General features: G+C 43.3%; 1 protein-coding gene across 2 annotated transcripts in view; it reads left to right on the forward strand.

Annotated features, from left to right (window-relative positions):
- Positions 1-22,124, forward strand: part of MATN2 (matrilin 2) — a 166,958-nt gene that overhangs the window by 66,948 nt on the left and 77,886 nt on the right. For both annotated transcript variants that reach the window (XM_065902517.1, XM_065902518.1), the window contains exon 5: positions 20,737-20,859. In XM_065902517.1, the coding sequence (XP_065758589.1) occupies positions 20,737-20,859 (123 nt within the window). The remainder of the gene's footprint in view (positions 1-20,736; positions 20,860-22,124) is intronic.

Raw genomic sequence — 22,124 nt, forward strand, 5'->3', positions numbered from 1 at the left:
CTGTGTTCTTCAGCCCCTCCCAGAACCCAGGATCCCAGGTTGTTTGCTGAGTGGAGCCTGAATCATCCTGGTCTTCCACTTGAACCCCTGACCGTTCTTTGGTTTCCACAATGAAAATCACTCGTACTATATGCTCATGGGTTTAATAGAATTTACTGGAGGACTGGGGCAGCTTAGGCAGGGACATCACACACTGCTCAGCAAACAAGCTAAACATCCCAGACATGCCCCATCTTCTTTGGGAGCTTCCCCCACCCCGGCAGGGTTTCTCTGCAGAGCACTCAGCCTCCCTCCACCTCGATGACTCCAGTCCTGCGCTTCCTTTCTTTCAGTTCAGTTCAGTCACTCAGTCGTGTCCGACTCTTTGCGACCCCATGGACTGCAGCACGCCAGGCCTCCCTGTCCGTCACTAACTCCTGGAGTTAATCAAACTCATGTCCATTGAGTCGGTGATGCCATCCAACCACCTCATCCTCTGTCGTCCCCCGTCTCCGCCTGCCTTCAATCTTTCCCAGCATCAGGGTCTTTTTCAGTGAGTCGGTTCTTGGCATCAGGTGGCCAAAGTATTGGAGGTTCAGGTTCAGCATCAGTCCTTCCAATGAATATTCAGAACTGATTTCCTTTAGGATGGACTGGTTGGATCTCCTTGCAGTCCAAGGGATTCTCAAGAAATTCTTCTCTTTGTCTTCTGCTCCCGTGATCCACTGGGATGCTGGCATCTGCCAGTGTCTGTTTTCCCTGCTCTGGCTTAGTCAATCCAGAGGAATCTTGAGATCAGCAAGTGAAACATAAAAAGTTCTCCCCCTGATGTCATGAGCAGCCCTTCCACACACACCAGGTTTGCCAGCCCCCCTGCCTGGTCCCACCTCAAGTTCTGAGGCCCCAAGCTGTCCCGGGTCTAGGGCCTGGGTTCTCTCCGGTTCTGGGGCTGCGGGTGCCTCACACGGCATGATGCAGAAACTGTCTGGGCTTCTGACAGGCTGTTCGGGTGGAAGGGCAGGGAGGCCCATCTCGGAGGGGCCTGAGCCCAGGCGGTGTTTCTCAAGCTTCAGTAACGGGGGAAGAGACACCCAGGAAGCTGACCCCTGCCCCCGCCCACCTCCCGCCCCCCGAGATTGACAGTCAGCAGGTCTGGGTGAGACCTTGGCATCTGCATTTGCTATGAACTTCTCCCATCCAAGTACTAACCAGGCCTGACCCTGCTTAGCTTCCGAGATCAGACGAGATCGGGCGCGTTCAGGGTGGTGTGGCCGTAGACTGTTGTGAACTTCTTATCTAGGTTGCTGCTGCCACGGTTTGAGATTCCCTGGCTTCAGCCAGCCAAGGCGGTAGGGAGGGAAGGGAGCTGGGTAGGAGGGGAGCAGGGCTCAGCTGTCCCAACTGACTCCGCCCCCCGTCCCAACTGACTCCGCCCTCCTGTCCCAGCTGACCCTGCCCCTCGTCCCAGCTGACCCCGCCCTCCGGTGACCTGGAAGCAGAGGAACTACCTTTATTGTCAGCGCCAGACTTAACTTTAATACGTCCAGTCAAAAAGAGCATTTCTCTCTCTCCCAGAAAAAGATCATAATAACGACTCTTGTTTGCACACCTGAAATTGTACACCAGGGGCCTTGTGGAAAGATCAAGGCCTTCAGAGTCTGCGGACCAGAGTTTCAACCCTGACATTCTAGCTGTATGTCACCCCGAGCTGGTGATTTAAACTCCTTGACTCAGCTTCCTCACCCATAAGATGGGAAAGGTGGTGACAAACCATCAGTGGATCATTGTCAGCCCCTGACTTTGGTCTGGTAGACAGTTCAAAGTTGTACTGAGGGAAGTCTGGGCCAGACCGTGACCTGTTTCTGGGCTGCTCTCTGCTGTCATGGAGAGGAACTCTCCAGACCTGGAGAGGAATAAGACACAGCCCTTGAGCCTTTAAGATGTGCCAGGCCTTGGGAGGTCCTGGCAGTCCAGTGGTTAAGACTCTGCACTTCCACTTCAGTGGGCATGGGTTCGATCCCTGGTCAGGGAACTAAGATCCTGCAAGCTATGCAGCATGAAAAAAGCCAGAAAAAACAAACAAACAAACAAAAACCTTCTAGAAATGAAATAATGCCTAAAACATCAATATTCCTGCTCTCCTGAAGTTATGTTCTTGCATAGCAGTCAAGTAAATGACCAAGATAACTGCAGCCCAAAGTGATTGCATCCCCTGCTTAGCTTAGTATGCTCCACACAAGGTCAGGACTGACTATAATCACTTACTAAGTGTTTATACCGTGTGCCAGGAGCTCTCCTGAGTGTTTTATATTTGTTATCTCTTTAATTCTGACATCAAGCTCTTAAAGTAGGTTTAGCATTTCATTTTACAGATAAGGAAAATTAAGGTGCCAGAAAGGTTAGACAATTTACTCGAGGTCATAGGGCCAGTAATGAGACCAAGCCAGAACCCAAATCCCGTTACGTGTGACTGCATGGTCCTGGCTTTTACCCACCATTTGATGCTTGCCAGCGTCACTTGTCCCATGATCCTTGAGGTGGCAGGCCGTCCTGCAGCCAGAAACACTCCTCCAAGCCCAAGAGGACAGGCAGGTTCAAAGCGCTCACTGATCTCAGAGGAGACTCAGAACCAGTTCACCAGGTCTGACATTCAAAGGATTGTCATTCCCCCAAGTTCACTGCTAACTCCTGTGATTCCATCATGTACAGGATGCTTGTGAGAGGCGATGGCCTTCAAACACGCACATACACACACGCTATAGCTGCCATTTTCTAGTCATACCCTGCCTGTGTGGAGAGAGGAGGTGGACATTGCTGAGTCATAGGTTCTTCAAGTGGAAACAGACCTTGTCTATCAGACTATTAGTGTCCTTTCCCCCTTAGCCCAGGAATTCTGTTTCTCCCTGGCGTCCCAGAGTGATGGTGCATATCCATCCATCATCACCCATCTGGAACACAGATCATTACAAAGCACCCATATGCCGCCTCCAAGGTAGCTTGGGTCAGTGGTTGAGCTGAAATCCTACTCTTTATAATTCCCACCTTTAATCCTATTTCTGAAGGATCATATGCTGAAGTACATGGCCAACTGAAGCCATATACTAAAAAATTTATTTCCTTTTCCAGCTAAAAAGAGAAGCCCTTTGATTATTGAAGGGTGTAATCCACCTCCCCCTCATTTAATTTTCTCTTTTTCAGGGGAGGCATGGACACATCTTTAGATGACCTGGATTTCAGTCTCTTCATTGTCCAAACAACCCTCTTTTGGACACCAGTTAGTCAGTGTCTCAAAATGTGCCCCTTTATTTAAAGACCAGATCAAGTACATTAAATAATTTTACCTTTAACATTTTGCCCATACCATATGAGCTGTTTGGAATGTACTGGAGGCAACACTGTAAGATTCTTCAGTCCTCCAAAAAGTTTTTCCCATCCAAAACCATAAGATATACATAAAAGCATTACCAAGTGCATAGCCCATATGGGCTCAATAGAAGTTTGTGTTCTTCTCTTTCCCCATTTAAAAATGTGAGGGGGAGTTGGAATCCTCATGAAGTGTGCCAGTCTTCATATATCTCTTTTCCTCCACCATTCCCCTACCCTTGAATTCTTTTCCCACTAACAAGAAAAAACTTTATCTTGTTTAGTTTTAAAAAATAAGGAATTTTCCTTTTTTTGTCTCCCTTCTGGAATATTTAATCTGCCTGGAAGAATAATGAAAATGCAACACTTAGAAAATTTCACTTGGCAAGAAAATGTAAACTTTCTTGTCCAGCTTTCTCATCTTTTCTCAAGAAACATATCAAATGCATTTTACAGTTTTATTGTTCAGATATGTTCCTGAGATTATTTTCCCAAGTTATATAAGCAATTTAATAGCTTTTATATTACAGTTTAATCAAAGGACATGATCCCTTTGATGTGACAGAGAAACAGCCACATTATTAAAAAGGGAAAATAAAGCAATAACCAACATTCCTCATGAATGTGAATGCAAAAATTCTTAAAAACTTCTCAAATAGAATCTGTATATATAATATAATCAAGACCAAGCAGGATTTATCACAAACATTGGTTAACATTCAAGGTTACCATTCAAAAATCAATAAATAAGGCTTCCCTGGTTGCTAAGTGGTAAAGAATCTGCCTGTCGGTGCAGGAGACATGGGTTCCATCCCTGATCTGTGCCACAGAGCAACTAAGCCTGTGCGCCACAACTATTGATCCTGAGCCCTAGAGCCCAAGAGGTGCAACTGTGGAGCCCACATACTGAAACTACTGAAGCCCGCGTGCCCTAGCGCCCGTGTTCTGCGACAAGAGAAGCCACCGCAATGAGAAGCACAAGCATTGCAACTAGAGAGTAGTCCCGCTCACCACAATTAGAGAAAAGCCTGTGCAGCAACAAAGACCCAGCATAGCCAAAAACAAAGTTTTTAAAAAAATAATTAATATATGACTGATCCTATACATAAACATTTGTAAGCATGCCACCAGAAAACTGCTAGAACTCATTAACAAATTTGGTAAAGTTTCAGGATACAAAATCAATATACAGAAATCTGTTGCATTTCTATACACTAACAACAAAATATAAGAAAGAGAAATTAAGGAAAAAACCCATTTACCATTGCATCAAAAAGAATAAAATACCTAGGAATAAACCTAGTTAAGGAGGTAAAAGACCTGTACTTGGAAACTATAAGACACTGATTAAAGAAATTGAAGGTAGGAAGTTCCTTAGCAGTCTAGTGGTTAAGACTTTGCACCTCACTGCAGAGGGTGCAGGTTCAGACTCTTGTTAGGGAAGTGGGATCCCATGTGCATGTGGCACAGCCAAAAAAATAAAGTTGACGATGACACACGTAGATGGAAAAATATACTATGTTCTTGGATTGGAAGAATCAATGTTAAATAACCATACTATTCAAGGCAATCTACAGATTCAATGCAATTCCTATTAAAATACCAATGGCATTTTTAAAATAAAACTAAAACAAATAATTTTAAAATTCGTATAGAAACACAAAAGACCATCAACAGTCAAACAATCTTGAAAAAGAAGAAAAGAACTAGAGGAATTATATTCCCTGGTTTAAGACTATGTTACAAAGCTATAGTAATTAGAACAGTAATGTCTCTCTCTCTCTCTCATACACACACACACACACAGATACACCACACAGACTGATGGAACAGAATAGATAGCCCAGAAATAAACCCATGTACTTATGGTCAATTAATCTATGACAGAGGAGATGAGAATATACAGTGGAGAAAAAGAGTCTCTTCTAAGTGGTGCTGGGAAAACTGGATATCTACATGTAAAAGAATGAAATTAAAACATTCTCTAACACAGCATACAAAAATAAATGCAAGATGGATTAAAGACCTAAATGTTAGATCAGAACCACAAAACTCCTAGAGGAAAACATAGGCAGAACATAAAGCATAGCAATTTTTTTTTTATCTGTCTCCTAAAGTAAAGAAAATAAAAGCAAAAATAAACAAATGGGATCTAATTAAACTTAAAAGTTTTGTACAGTTAAAGAAAAGACAAAACAAAAAGACAACCTTCAGAATGGGAGTAAATATTTGCAAATGATATGACTGATAAGGGGTTACTATCTAAAATATATAAACAGCTCATGCAACTCAACATCAAAACAAAGAAACAACCCAATTGAAAAAAAAAAAAAATGGGCAGAAGACCTGAATAGCTATTTTTCCAGAAAGGACACCCAAATGACAAACAGGCAGATGAAAAGATGCCTAGCATTGCTAATCATCAGGGAAATGTAAGTCAAATTCACATTGAGATATCATCTCATATCTGTCAGAAGGTCTATCATCAAAAAAGAAAAAGAAAAAACCCCCACAAATAACAAACATTGGCGAGGATGTGGGGGAAAAGGAATCCTCATACACTGTTAGTGTAGCCACTGTGGAAAATGGTATAGAGGGTTCTCAAAAAACTAAAAGCAGAACTATATATGATCCAGCAATTCCACTCCTGGGTATATATTTGAAAGAAACAAAAATTCTAATTCAAAAAGACATATGCATTCTGTTTTTCATAGCAGCATTATTTACAGTTGCCAAGATATGGAAGAAACCTAAATGTCCATTAGCAGATGAATGAATAAAGAAAATGTGGTATACATATACAATGGAATACTACTCAGCCATAAAAAGGATTAAATCTTACCATTTGCCACAACATGAATGGACCTGGAGGCTTTTATGCTAAGTGAAATAAGCCAGACAGAGAAAGATAAATACTGGATGATATCACTGATATGTGTAATCTAAAAATATACAACAAACTAGTGAATATAATAAGAAAAGGAACAGACTCACAGGTATAAGGAACACATTAGTGGTTACCCATAGGGTGAGGGAAAGGGGAGGGGTAAATGGGGATAGGAGATTAAGGGATACAAACTATCGTGTATAAAATAAACTGCAAGGATATATTGCACAACACAGGGAATATAACCAATATTTTATAACTTTAAAAATTGTGAATCACTGTATTGTATACTTGTACATATTGACTATACTTACACAATATTGACTATACTTCAATAAAAATTAATATAATTTAATTTACCATATTAATAGCCTAAAAAATTGTAAAATCATAAGATCATTTCAATAGATGTCCAAAAAGTACTGAACAATACCCAATGTTCATTCATGATAAAAAACTCTCAGTAAACTAGAAATAAAAGGGAAATTCCTCAATCTGATAAAGAGCATATATGAAAAGACCTAGAGTTAACATCTTGGAAAATATGATAATGTTGGAAAAGATTGAGGGCAGGAGGAGAAGGGGGCAACAGAGGATGAGATGGTTGGATGGCATCGTCGACTCAATGGACATGAGTTTGAGCAAACTCCAGGAGATAGTGAAGGACAGGGAAGCCTGGCATGCTGCAATCCGTGAGGTCACAAAGAGTCAGACATGACTGAGGGACTGAACAACAACAAGAGTTAACGTCATACCCAAGAGTAAAAGACTAAGTGCTTTCCTTTTAAGATAAGGGACAAAAAAGTATGTCCATTGCCATTCTTCCATTCAATGTTGGACTGGATGTTTTAACTAATAATGAAATAAAAAGAAATTAGAAATTAATACAGATTGGTAAGGAAAAAGTAAAACTGTTTTTACAGACTAGGTGACTGCATATGTAGAAAAGCTGATAGAATCTTCAAAAAAGCTCTAAAATTAATTAATGAATTCAGCAAGGTTGCAAGATAAAAAGTCAATATAAAAAATTATTTGATTGTATTTTTAAAATTTATTTACTTTAATTGGAGGTTAATTACTTTACAATATTGTAGTGGGTTTTGCCATACATTGACATGAATCCGCCATGGGTGTACATGTGTTCCCCATCCTGAACCCCCCTTCCCACCTCCCTCCCCATCCCATCCCTGAGGATCATCCCAGTGCACCAGCCCTGAGCCCCCTGTCTCATGCATTGAACCTGGACTGGCGATCTGTTTAACATATGATAACATACATGTTTCAATGCTATTCTTTCATTATTATATACTGCAACAAAAATCTGAAATAGACATTTAAAACATTTTACACTAGTATAAGAAATATAGAAATTAGAGATAAATTAGCAAAACATGACATGATCTATACATTGACAAATACAAATGATGTCTGCAGTAATTAAAGAAGACCTAAAGAAATGGAAAGATCAGCAAATCATCAAATAGAAGACTTACTATTGCTTAGATGTCAATCCTTTCTAAAATGATCTATAGATTCAAAGCAATCCCTATCAAAATCCTAGCAGATATTTTTGAGTAGAAACTGATGACCTGATTCTAAAATATAGATGAAAATTTAAAAAAACCAATTGAATAGTCAAATACAATAAATTCTTATTACTCACAATAACACTGAACTAGTGATTACTGGATTGTGGTTCCTAGAGGAAATATAGGGTTAGTTTCCTGCAAGCCTCTGGCCACAATATTTCACAAATCAATACAGAACCTTATTTTATGGGTGTTTCTGTTTAAAGACACCTTATCGAGTATATATTGTTGATTTATTAATATTGAACTTACAGTCAACAGCACAATCACTCACGCCTGAATGAAGCTCATCTAACATCTTTCCTCCCTAGGGCATATCATGGCCTTCTTGCCTTAGGCACACCAGATAGCACTTCAACACTACTCGTAGGGGCCATTTTAAACATTGAAGTCACCAATAGCACAAAAATACTAAAATTATGGCTTTAAATAGAACACCAAAAAGATATTTGTCTATAGTATGAGTGCCAAAACAAGAAGGCAGAGCACTGCTTGTTTGACTCTCACTAGGAAAGTGCAGTGGCTCAGTAGTCTCACCGCTCTGCACAGATCCATGAGTGGCCATGAAAATGCTCAAGTATTGATTCTAGGTTCCAAGTACATTTTATAAAGTAGGCAAATTGGCAAGTATGGAATCTGCAAGTAATGAGAATCAAGTAAAACTTTGAGAAAAATAAAGTTGGAGGGGTCAAATTATCTTAAGGCTGACTATAAAGTGATTGTAATCAAAGCAGTGTGGTAGTCATGTAACAGTGGACATCACTGGCACAGAATATAGTCCAGAAATAGACCCACACATTTATGGTGAAATAATTTTTGGCAAACGTACCAAGGCAATTCACAGGAAAAGAATAATGTCATCAACTAATAGTGTTACAACAATTAGATTGCCATGGGTAAAAAAATGGACCTCATACCATTTACAAAAATTTATTTAAAACTGATTTCAAATGTTAATATAAAGGATAAACATATAAATGTCTAGATTAAAATGTAGGGAAAAAATTGATGGCCCTGGGTTTGGCAAGGATTTTTTAAATAGGGCACAGAACACAAAAGAGAAACTCAATAAATTGAACATTATCAAAATTAAAATATTTGCTCTGCAAAATACAGTGCTACTAAACTGAAAAGGCAAATCACAGACTGAAATTAAATATATCCAACAAAGGACCTTAGAATTTATAAAGAATTCTTATAACTCTATAATAAGAAAATAAACAGCCCAGTCAAAATGGGCAAAAGATTTGAACAGACACTAAACCAAAGAAGATTTATAAAGAAGAGATGTTCAACCTTATTAGTCACTAAGAAAATACAAATTAAAGCTATAACAAGATACCTCCACTCTACTTTCACTAGATTGAATACATTTTAAAATACTGACCATGTCAAGTAATGGCAGAGTTGGGAACAGAATTATCATTTTTTCCTGGTAGGAAGATAAAATGGTTCAACCACTTTGGGAAGACAGATTAGAAGTTTCTTACAAAATTAAATATGTACTTAACCATGATATCGAACCATTCCACTTTTACGTATTTACTCAAAAGAAATTAAAGTTTATATTCAAACCAAGGTTTGAGCACAAATATTTACTTGTAATAAGCTAAAACTGGAAACAACTCAAATCAAATCAAAACAACTCAAATCATCAACAGGTGAACTGATAACAAATTGTGAGATATGCATACAATGTAATACTACTGGGAAATGAAAAGAATGAACTACTGACACATGTTGGAGAAGGAAATGGCAACCCACTCCAGTATTCTTGCCTGGAAAATTCCATGGACAGAGGAGCTTGGCAGGCTACAGTCCATGGGGTCGCCACAAAGAGTCAGACACAACTGAGCGAATGAGCACAGCCCACTGACACATGCAGCAGGCTGGATGAATGTCAAAATAGCCCTGTTGAATGAAAGAAACAAGAGCAGAAAACCAGTACATATTAAAGAATTCCATTTATATGAAATTTTAGAAAATGGTAACTAGTCTGTGTGATAGAAATCAGCAGATGAGTGGCTGCCTGGGGCCAGGGGGAGGGATGGGGCAGGTGGAGGGGTTATCCACGGCAACTAGGAAACTGGGCATCTGGAGGTGATGGGTATGTTATCTTGATTATGGTGATGATATGTTGCTATGTCAAATTTATTAGATTGTATACATTAAATATGTGTAGTTTATGGTATAGTTTATATATACACACACATGCACACAGAGCAATGTGGTTTTGGAAGGTAAGTGGTACTGAGACGGAAGACTGCAAGAGAAGAGATCAGAGAGTCATGGAACAATCAGGGGTTGGGGAGAAAGGGTTTTCTTTTAGCAAGTCAAGGAAGAGGAGAGAACTGCAGGGCTTGTGGTCTTTGGAGGATGCTAACTAGAACAGACTGCTTGTTTGGAAGAGCATGTTTGGGGCATTAGTGGGGGATGAGAAAAGGAATTTAAGCTGGAACAAATTATGGGGTGATTTGATTTCTCAAGCTGACTTCCAGCTGCGGTCTTTGGTGGATAGAGGGGCTGAACACAGGGTGTCAGAGGGAAGACCACGTTTTAGTACATTGACCCTGGCAGTAATACATAATATAGTATTAGATTTAGGTAGAAAATGGGTGTAGAAATACCATCTACCTATCCCCTCACTCATTCATTTATTCATTCAGTACTTATTCATTCCCCTCTAGGGGCCAGACACTCTGGTGGGGTGTGGGAGAGAAATAAGTGTGTCTCTCATATGTTGGAGATCCAAGGAACACTCAGATCTTGGCTTCCCTGGTGCCCTGCACGTGCGGAGCAGAAGGTGGAGGATGCAATCAGTTTACAATTCAAGTCAGTTCAATCAATTCAGCGCTTATGTTTTTTATGCCCGTGGAATTAATTAGATCATAGCAATAACCCCCACCCAGGGGAAGAGTTTATGACCTAAGATGGGGAATGGTGGGTGAGGGGTGTTTGATAACTTCAGTTATCAGAGAGGAAACCTGGTTTTGCTGGGGAAAGCAAGAGCGAGTCTGGGCAAGAGCCCACACAAGTGGTTGGGTGCAGCTGGAGATGGGGGTTAGAGTTCAAGGAAAATGCCTGGCTGGATACGCTTGGGGTGGTCATTGGCCCTGAAAATGCATGGAATCTTGGAGGGAGAGAGGGAGTGCAGAAAAAGGAGGTCAGGGTCTCAGCTTTGGGGCAGCCCACAGAGCGCAGGGCAAGTGCGAGAAGGAGCAGACTGCGCACGCGCACAGGAGCAGGCGGCTTTGTGGGGGCGGGGCGGGGGCTGGTTGGGAATGTAAATTCCCACGCGGTACCTATCCCAGATCTACGGAATCCGGGACTCCAGGGGTGTGGCCCAGGAGAATGTGTTTTAACAAGCCCTCCTGGGAATTCTGATCTTAAACTCGAGTTTGAAAACTACTGACGCAGCTGTTTTAAGCTAGATCACTCCCTGAGAGATGGCTGCTCCGTAGGGAGTTCATAATGAGAACAGGATGCTGTGATTGACAGCCGTTTAGAAATTGTAAAGCGCTCAGCAAGACTAGGGCCTTATTCGTTCACGCTTATTTCTGATTTCGATCAACCTCATTCGGTCAGATACACTTATGTTTTCAGGCTTTGTTTTGGGGCTTCTCCTCTTTTTCCCCTTTCAAACGGAAACTAAAATCTCAGTTTGTGAATAGGATAACTGATTGAAAAAGCATGAAGCTTTGGGGGAGGAGGGATGCGAGCAAGGCACAGCTGGAGTTTGCCCTAAAGGACAGGTTTGTTTTTGTGGGTGACATTGGCTTGCTTTTGTTTCTTCCAGCGTGGAAGCACAAGGCTGATGACTCACATTAACTGCTGAAAGTCTTTAAATTCAAACTGCAGCTGTCAAAATACGATTAGGGCTTTCAGACATAATGAAAGAAGGGGGATGGTCCCTAAAAATGCAGGCTTAGTTTTCTCAGGCTTTTTCGGAGCCCCAGCTCCAAGTGAGCTTCTGGGTTGGAGCAGGCAGAGATCCCATTTTTTCCCAGCAGAGAGAAATAGCAACTTTAATAATACATTTCTCTTCTGTCTTGCTGTGATAAATAATTTCTGATTTCTCCATCTCAGGCTCAATAGAAGCGTGTGTGCATGCTAAGTCGCTTCACTCGTGTCCGACTCTGTGTGACCCAAGAGACTGTAGCCTGCCAGGCTCTTCTGACCATGGGCTTCTCCAGGCAAGAATACTGCAGGGGTTGCCATGCCCTCCTCCAGGGGATCTTCCCAACCCAGAGATCGAACCCTTGTCTCTTACATCTCCTGCATTTGCAGGCAGGTTCTTTACCACGAAAGTGGAGTGTGTCTTTAAAGGTGTTCATTTTGCTTTAACTCTGAAGGAGAGATTAGACTGTCACTGGTGTCAATAGCATGCCATGTGGCTTTTCTAAAATTCTGAAAAGTCAGTAAAAACCCTTTGATTTCATCTAGGATGATGTCAGCCGTAACCGCCACAGTCTTTGTCCCATGCTTCTTTCTTGTCCAGGGTAACCAGATGAAAGTTTTCCAAGTTCTCCGGGCTGAGGCACTGTGCCAGGCTCTCAAGATCACACATGGAGGAAGGCCCTTAAATCTAGAATGCCTGTGAGCCTCAGGGGAAACACCACGGATGGATGTGAGCACAGCCCTGGGGCTCTTAGTTATCAAATCCTCCCTGATTTATTTCATCGGGGAGACCGAGCAGATGCAGTTTACATTCCTCCTGAAACTCTCCAGGAAGAGAAGCAAGCAGATTTTGCTGACTATCAGCCATGTACTAACACATGTCCTCTAGCAAGGCATTGTTTGAGTTTGTTGAGATCTTTTGCTGTAAAATTCAAAATTGCCTACTTTGCTGTATCAGATCAAGTCAGCCTAGAACTCACAAACCAAAACTTCGCCACAGATACACTGATGTTGTTTAAAGTGATCTGAATCTAGTGTCCACATGTGGGGGGTTTCACAGGCACCCAATAAAGTGATATTGTATTAGAATTGTGATGTAGGCAAAATCTGGTTAGTGTCACCTCTTCTCCATGCTTAGCTAAACCTGTACTACTAAGACATTTGGTACTAGTGATAAAGAACCTGCCCACCAGTGCAGGAGATGCAAGAGATGCAGGTCTGATCCCTGGATTGGGATGATTCCCCTAGCATAGGAAATGGCAACCTACTCCAGTAATCTTGCCTGGGAAATCCCATGGTCAGAGGAGCCCAGGGTCTGCAGTCCATGGAGCTATAAAGAGCTGGACACGACCAAGTACAAGAAAAAGGGAAGCTTATATTTGCTGAGTACCTACTATCTCTCAGGCACTTTATCATCTATATTATCTCATTTAACCCTGCAATAAGATGTTTTCTCTACTTAATTATTTAACCTCTATGAAAAGTCAGTCTCACAGAAATCACTTATGTGAAGTCACACAGGTTACCTCGCTGAAGCCAGGTCTGACTCCAAAGGCAATATTCTTTTCATTCTATCTGATCGCCTCCCTTGTACCCTATGTAAAGAAACACGGAACTTCCCTGGTGGTCCAGTGGCTAAGACTCTGCACTCCCAATGCAGGGGGCCCAGGTTTGATCCTGGTTGAGGGAACTAGATCCCCCATGCCACAACTAAAGACCTGGTGCAGTCAAATAAGTAAAGATTTTCTTAAAAAAAGAAGAAGAAACATGACTGCCCCTTATCTCCTTCTCCAAGATTCAGTCCTCCTGACCCCTGCTTTTTCGTATTACCTCCCACAAGTCATGGTATACAGTAATCTTTTCTGTGAGATGGCCTTCTGACCACACTATGTAAAACAAGCTCCTTTCACTCCATACTCCAACTGCTCTGTCCTGCTTTTGTTCCACAGTACTTCTAAGATCTAAGTAATATATGGTTTAAGCTGTTTATGTTACGTCTGGCCGCTGTCCATGGTATGCTAGTAAATGTTTAACAACCAGATCTCCAAGGAGAAAATACCCAATTTGTAATGGTCACCAATTCCTGTGGTGTCAATACTGCTACCATGGCTGATTTCACGCTACTGGCTTGGCCTTGCTGAATGCAGAGTTGGGAAGAGGTAGGCATGGTCTGTCAATGTGAGTCAATAGGAGCCGGCTTTCCACTCGAATATCAACTCCATGGTGAGAGGGATCGATTGATTTTTTTTAAATCGAGGGATCGATTGTTTCATTCACTGTTGTTTTCCTAGCAGTTTGAACAATTTGATGAGTGATTGAATTCAGTCATTCAAATATATTTTTAAAAATTGACCACATGCCAAACACCAGGCAAGTTATTTGAGCTGGAGGGCTGAACAGAACAAGCACTGGCTTCACACGGCAGGGGAAGTAGATGTTAAATTATCAATTGCAAATTAAGTGTTATGTTGTAACTGTGGTAAGGGAAACTATGACAGGGAACTTGACCTCTAACAGGGAGTGGTCAGATAAGAGCCCTCCACCCCTGAGTACTCCAGGCTGGCTACTGTCAAGTCCGTTCAACACACATCCACTAAGCACCTTCTGTGTGAAGCATGTGGTATCACAGGTACCCTGAGAACCACCAAGACTTACCCTGTGCCCCTCAGAGCCTACAGCCTGGGTAAGAATGATGTTGGAGGAAAGCCTGACAACCCTGTGTTTCAGGTGTTGGGTCCATTCATCCATTCACAAGCACTTGATGAGCACCTGTCGTGTGCCAGGCAGTGTGGTCGACACCAGGGATGCAGGAGACAGCGAGACAGCTGTTTCCTTAGTTGTGAGGATTCCAGTGTTTGCAGCTGTGGCTGACTCCCTCATGTCACTGTCCTCTGCCGGGAGAGGAATATCTCTTGCTGGGACAAGGAGAAGACTTTTGTTTCCATCTCACTCATCTTCCCAGGACCCAGGACCCCATACCTAATGGAGGAGATATTGTAGGACTCTAGGACCTCCCCGTTGGGAGGCAGCGGGGAAGGGACTCTGTCACTGTTCGTTCAGCAGATGAACACTTAATGGGGCACCAATTCCACGCGCTAGGACACGGGGGAAGCAAACTGAGTCACACCACACTGTCCCGTGTGGCCGTCAGACTTGTGATCAGGTCCTTCTAATACTGTGGGATAAATACTGTAACTAAGTTTTGGTTTGTGAGTTCGAAGTGCCTACTGTGGGATAATACGGTGGGATAAATGCTTAAGTGCTCTAGTGGAGTCATGTGTAGAGAGCTTGAGGAGCCCAGAGGAAGGAAACTTGAAGCCCCACCAACCGGAGAAGGCTTCCTGGAGGACGTGACATCAGATTGAAGTCAGTAGTCACGAGTGGGAGTCATGGGGTAGAGAAGGCTTGAAAGGGTAATGGGAACTCTGAATTTAGTGCTTTTCCCACCCCCCACAGTTTTATCATCCTTCACTGAAATCCTCCCAGGCTGTGAGAAAAAGAAGTGCTGTTTTTCTAAAGAATAAAGAATCATCCAAAAACATCTGTATTTGTTTCCAATGAAAGCGCCCACTGCCAGAAAAACAACAAAGTTGTTTTGTCAGAACCTAGTCTGTATTTATTCCTTTGTCTTTGTTTAATTAAGTTAATCCCTCAATGGTTTCCTTTGGGACAGGACAGATCCACTAGTGGCCATAAATCCCCAACGTTCTAAAAACAGTATGAAAGGCCCGAGGCCAACTGGCAGGCCTGCTGTTTGTGGGATGTTCTTCTGGAATGAAAGCCATGATCCTCCTGTTCCTACCACACTCAACACCCTCACGTAGCGTCCAGGGTCTTTCAGACACTTGGAGAGCGGTCCAAAGACAGCAAAAGAAGGAAAGAAAAAAAATCAAGATTTGTTTAAAAGAAGAATGTGAGCCTAGAGACGGTTGATCAAGGCTGACGCTTGTGTCTTTCCCTGGATGAACATGAGGACTTTTTACCTGGGAGTGTCAATGACTCTCAACTTGGCTGCACACTGGGGTTGCCTGGGAGCTTCAGGAACACTGTTGCCTGCACCCTGGCCCCTGCTATCTGACCCAAGGTGGTGAGCTGGGCATCAGGATTTTCCAAAGGCCCCCAGATGGTTCTGGTGGACCGCCGAGGTGGGGCACTGCTGCTCTGATGGATGGGACCCTGCAGGGCTTCACGGACCCTTCGCCCTTCACGTGAAGCAGGGCTTCACGACTGTCCCGTCCTGGAAGGAAGGAGCACCTCATGACCTCTCTACCTACCCTGTGGGGGGGTGTCTTGAGGGAGAAATGGTTATTGCTTCAAGATCTTGGTTCACTGCTTTTATACAATCCACATTTTTCAACCTATTTCAATTGGGATTGGGAACTGGGTGCAGAGGGATGGATGTAGTTCAGGCTGCTATGTCTGTGTGCTAAGTCGCTTCAGTCGTGTCTGACTCTTTGCAACCCTATGAACCAGAGCCCATCAGGCTCCTCTGTCCATGGGGTTCGCCAGACAAGCATACTGGAGTGGGTTGCCATTTCCTTCTCCAGGGGATCTTCCCCACCCAGGGATCAAACCCGGGTCTCTCATCTTCTGCACTGGCAGGGTTTACTGCTTTTCAGATGCTTCTTTCAAAGGGGTTCTCTTGTAACACTGATTTTTTTCATTATTATAAAAGCTCTTGGTATAACCTCTTGTTAGAAAATTCAAAAACAGGTAATTATAAATAACAGAAAAAAAGGAAACTCTCTCCCTTCCTTGGTAAACACTGTTAGGCAGGGTTCCTACTGGACACAAGAGAGGAGGCAACGCAACTGTGGGAGCTGAGAAGGGGGCCCCGGGTGGAGAAGTCCCCACCCCCACCTTCAGAGATGGGCTTGGGACTTGGAGCGTGGCTGTCCCAGTGTACTGGGCTGTCATTGTCCCGCCATCAGGAGTTTCTGCAGGGACGCTGCCCTCCTGATTAGGGAGCCTGGCGAGGGAGACACAGTAAATACGTCAGTAGGTAAATGCCTATGTAATTAACATGGTGATACATGCCAGGAAGGGCTTCCCAGGTGGTTCAGTGATGAAGAATCCACCTGCCGATGCAGGAGCCGTGGGTTCCAACCGTGGGTCAGGGAGATCCGCTGGAGTAGGAAATAGCATCCCACTCCAATATTCTTGCCTGGAAAATTCCACAGACAGAGGAACCTGGCGGGCTGCAGTCCATGGGGTCACAAAGAGCCGGACACGCCCGAGTGACTAAGCACGCCTGCACACACACGCCAGGAGGGAAAAGTCAGAAGTGCACAGACAAGCGCTGACAGCCGGTGGGCGTGGCCAGCAGCTCTGACGGACAGCGGAAGGTCCTCAGGGCAAGAAGTTGATGTTCCCATCCGCACACACGCAAACCGAAGCGACTTTGGCATGGAATTCAGAAAACTACCGCTTTGTTCCCAAAGAAGTGGCTTTCACTTTTCCGCACTCTAAATCCTCTCGATTTCCCAGTTCTAAAATAGACTGTGATGCCCCCAAACGTACTCTTCCATAGCCACAAGTCAGGGGAAGCGGCCCATCTCCCTTCCTGAGACGTTCACCTTGAGTGGTCCCCTGATGAGCAGGGTTGACACCAGGCAGCCTGCTCCCAGGCCCTCTGCCGTCCCGGGTCATTCGTTCCTTCCGACGCGCGCTCCTGCTGCTTCCCTTGGAATTCCCGGAATGGGGGTCAGCTCCCCTGTCTGTCCTGCTTTTTCCTCCACTTCTGCACGGTTACTGTCCCCTCAGCTCCCGGTGGATCCTCTTGCTTTCCTTCGTGTCTCTTGCTTGCCTGCCAGCCTCTTCTGATTGATCCAGCTTGGGCTGGCCGTAATCCGTCCCCGTTCTGAACTCCCATTGTATTGGCAGCACCTCTCTTGTGGATTTCTAGCATGTTCTATTTTGTATTTTAGTTATTTAGGGTGCATCTGGCTTTCCCAATCCTCAAACGGGGCTAGTGTTTTTCCACATGAATGACTTTTGCATTCACTGTTCTTTCAGTCAGAAACGCTCACACACATATATATGGTGGTGGTGGTTCTTTAGTCACTAGGTTGCGTCTGACTCTGGCGACCCCATGGATTGTAGTCCACCAGGCTCCTCTGTCCGTGGGATTTCCCAGGCAAGAATACTGGAATAGGCTCCCAATTCCTTCTCCAAGGGATCTTCCTGACCCAGGGATCAGAACCAGTGTCTCCTGCAATCCGGGCAGTCTCCTGCATTGCAAGTGGATTCTTTATTGCTGAGCCACAAGGGAAGCCTATACATACATATATATATATTAGTTTAGTTTCAGGTATGCAATATAGTGATTCAGTATTTTACATTTCCACTGTATATATTATGAAACAATCACCACAATAAGTCCAGTTATGATTTGTCACCATACTAAGTTGTTACAATATTGCCTATTATATTCCCTATGTGTACATTACATCCCAGTGGCTTATTTATTTTATAGCTGGAAATGTGTACCTCTTAATCCCCTTCACTGATCCACATCCCCAACCTGCACCTTCCGGCAACCACCAGTTTGTTCTCTGTATCCATGAATCTGTTTCTGTTTTGTTATGTTAGTTCATCTGTTGTTTACAGTCCACACATGAGTGAGATCATACAGTATTTGTCTTTCTCTGTCTGATTTATTTCACTTAGCATAATACCCTCAGGGTTCATCCATGTTGTTGTAAATGGCAAAATTTCATTCTTTTCTATGGCTGAGTAACGTTTCATTGACTATATGTAGCACATCTTTATCCATTCATCTGTTGATGGGCACTTAGGTTGCAGCCATATCTTGGCTATTGTAAATAATGCTGCAATGAACATAGGGGTGCCTATATCTTTTTGAATTAGTGTTTTTGTTTTCTTTGGATAAGTTCCACTTCTGGGTTTTATCAGAAATGTTCTTCCTAGAACTTCACCTTCCTAACCCTCAGAATACAAGCTGCATGGTGGCAGGAGCCCCTTTGGTTCACACTACACCCCCAGTGCCTGGGGCAGAGTAGGTGCCTTGTTGATTCAATAAATGAAAAGTATCTGATAATTCTGATTTGTATCTCTGGCTTAGGCTTGTAACTAACTGTAAACTTTGTCATTCTTCAATTATTCACTATGATTTTTGCATATGCTAAAGTTTCTCCTGATTATTGTTATTTTCCCTATATTTGGATCCATGGGAAATATCAATTGGATTTCCCAATTAAAAATATAAGATAGAAGTAAGATAGGTAAAGAGAGGAATTTGCATCTATAATTTTTTCATCTACTTCATTGATTTGGGAGTGAAAATAATTCTTTTAGCATTTTAAAACCAGAATTCTTCTTTGTGGACCTAAATGTTTTTTAATCTTATGATGTAGCTTTTATTTTTTTTTAATTAATGCATTTCATAGAGGTGAAAAATATGTCAGCTTTTATCTTTTATCAATTTGATATTTTATATTTATCTAAAAGTGTAATAAACTATAAAACTCAAAGACCTAGGAGGTTACATTAAAGCGTAGTCATTGGATTCAGGGATTAATCAAACTTTCTAGTGAATTAAGTTTTTACCATAGCTGTCACAGTGATAACTTTTAACAAGAGGAAAAAAAATTTTTAATGTCTTCAAACCCTTTAATGCTCTGATTTTCTCAAACTTTAATGGTAAAGTCACTGGAAGAGCTAGTTATGAAACCAAGTCATTATCCTTGCTGAGAAATATTGTCATCACGTCAGCCAGTTTCTTCAAAGGAGAGACTGAATCGATGAAGGATTAAAAATGCCTTTAAACTTTTCATCCTCTGATATATTCTTAGTTCTTTGGCAGTAAATGCACTACTGTGAATGTATTCTTACATTGCATTTGAATAAAGAGCCAGAGCTCAGCACCTTGTGGACACATAATAAATATTTGACTAGAATAACATTGTTAATCACCATAGAGGAGCCTGGTGGGCTTCAATCCATGGGGTCACAAAGAGTCGGACATGACTGCATGACTTTCTCTTCACTTCACTTCATACCATACATTAATTTCTCTGTATCTTTGTTATTTCTACCTAAATTCTTCTGGCTTCCCGTTTTCCTCCTTTATTACTGGGATGCATAAATAGAGCACAAAGAGGATTTTCAAACATCCTTCTGATAGAGAAATGGAATGAGGGAAAGTATGTCCAAAGAGACCAACGCAGACTTGAGAATAAGGGACTCTTCCGGACCTGCTGTGTTTTTGGTGGAGTGGCAGGTCTTTTCACTGTGCTCTCTCCCAGCTTCTGCAAAATGTCAAAGACAGCGCCAGATGATCTTGGTGAGACTGTGTACGTAGGTGTGTACATTGGTGAGACTGATTACAAAGCCTTTAGGTTCTCAGAGAATATGAATGGTACTTGATGCGGACAAGCACAAAGGCCTGCTCATGATAACTTCGGTCCTCAAGAACCATGCGTCACTCTCCTTGATGTGAGAAAAATACATGTTGATGTTAATTTAAAATTTTCTAATGCATTTAATAGAGAAGAAAAATTCCAACTTTGAAAAATATGCTTTTATATACGCATAGGTTCCTGTGTGTGCTCAGTCGCATCTGACTCTTTGTGACCTCGTGGACTGTAACCCACCAGGCTCCTCTATCCATGGGATTTTCCAGGCAAGAATACTGGAGTGGTTCCTACTCCACTTCCTACTCCAGGGGATTTTCCCAAGCCACGGATCGAACCCCCGTCTCTTGCGTCTTCTGCCTTGGCTGGCGGATTCTTTACTACCGCACTACCTGGGAAGCCCTTACATACATAACTCACCCAACTGTTAACAGAGTGGTCTCTGCATGGTAGGACTCCAGGTGGGGAGATTACAGTTGAATTTTCTTTTCTATTTTTTTTTCTGTTTTCCAAAGTTTCCGCCATGATCTTACATGGCTTTCAGCTAAGAGTTATTTTGCCAAGTGCTGTAGAGTTGCTCATTGATGGCCCCGTGCCAAGAGTCACCTCCTTCTGAGCCAAGTTCTGATGATGCACTTTGCCCCAGTCCAGGATCTGTGTGCGGCGGACGACCACGGCTGCGAGCAGCTCTGCGTGAACCTGCTGGGCTCCTTTGTCTGCCAGTGCTACAGTGGCTACACCCTGGCCGCGGACGGGAAACGGTGTGAGGGTGAGTGTCCCGCCCAGCTTGGCCTGATGCGGAAACACCAGGAGAGAAGTGAGAGGGGAGTCCCCGTCTCCTGCTGCTCTCCTTTGAGTTTCAATCAAGTGCTCCAAGTTCTCTGCCCCAGTTGTTAGCCACCATTTGCATTTTAAAGACTTCGTTTGTGGCTGAGGTTGGCATTTTCCCATTCTGGGTCCTCACCAAAAGGCATATTTATGATAATCTATGTTAATAGATAGATCCATTACTGCCTCCCTTGGCAAGGACTGGGCGGATTTGCATTCAGTTTCTGGAGCAGGTGTCTGGGCTGGTCTGCCTTCAGTAGAGCTCAGGTGTTATACGCGAGGTCAGGTGGTGATGGGAGAGTTTGCCGAGTGGCACCTCAAAGAGGTGGGCAGCCTTCCTTCTCAGCGTGGATCTGCAGTTCAGTGACGGCCCCAGGGACCACCATCTGTGAGAGGCCAGCTGTGGGTCATAGGAGTAGCAGTGTTAGTCGCTCAGTCGTGCCCGACTCTGCGACCCCACGGACTGTAGCCCGCCAGGGTCCTCTGTCCATGGGATTCTCCAGGCAAGAATACTGGAGTGAATTGCCAAGCCCCTTCTCCAGAGGATCTTACTGACCCAGGGCTTGAACCCGGGTCTCCTACATGGCAGGCAGATTCTTTACCATTTGAGCTATAGGGAAGACCAGAAAACAAACAGCAACCTCAAACCCTGGCCCCCGCCAAGAAGTCTCAAGGGCAATGCTGGGAGCCACAGGCAGCACAGTCAGCTGAGTGGCTTCCTACTCAGGCGACTCCGCATTGCGGGGGCCAGCGAGAAGGGGGGCGGCAGCTCATTTCTTCAGTGACAGGTAATGGTTTTCCTCGGCACCTGGAGGGCAGACCAGTGAATCCCTAATATGCACGTGGCACCTCCCAGCTTGTCTGCAAAGCCCTATAAACTTACACAGATTCATTCATCTTTCCACCAGCAAACAATGCCTGGCATAGTAGGGGTTCAACAAGCTGAGCAGGCAGACAATCCGTAAGGAAAGGAAGGAAAAGGGCTTGATTGACATCAGAACTGGAGCCTTCCTTTCTAAGTCTAAATCCTCCATTTCTTGTTCCCTATTCCGTTGTTTTCAGAGGACCTGTTCTGTCTTGCTTCCCACAAACAGTAAATGATAACTTGTTTTTGCACGTAGAACTTTCTGGCATACTGTGATTCATAGCTGGGGATGTGGAAGGAAAAAGCAACAAAACAAAAGTATAGGTGGGGAAAAAAAGTAT

Source organism: Muntiacus reevesi, chromosome 12 (assembly GCF_963930625.1).
Source record: "Muntiacus reevesi chromosome 12, mMunRee1.1, whole genome shotgun sequence".
Classification (NCBI taxonomy): Eukaryota; Metazoa; Chordata; class Mammalia; order Artiodactyla; family Cervidae; genus Muntiacus; species Muntiacus reevesi.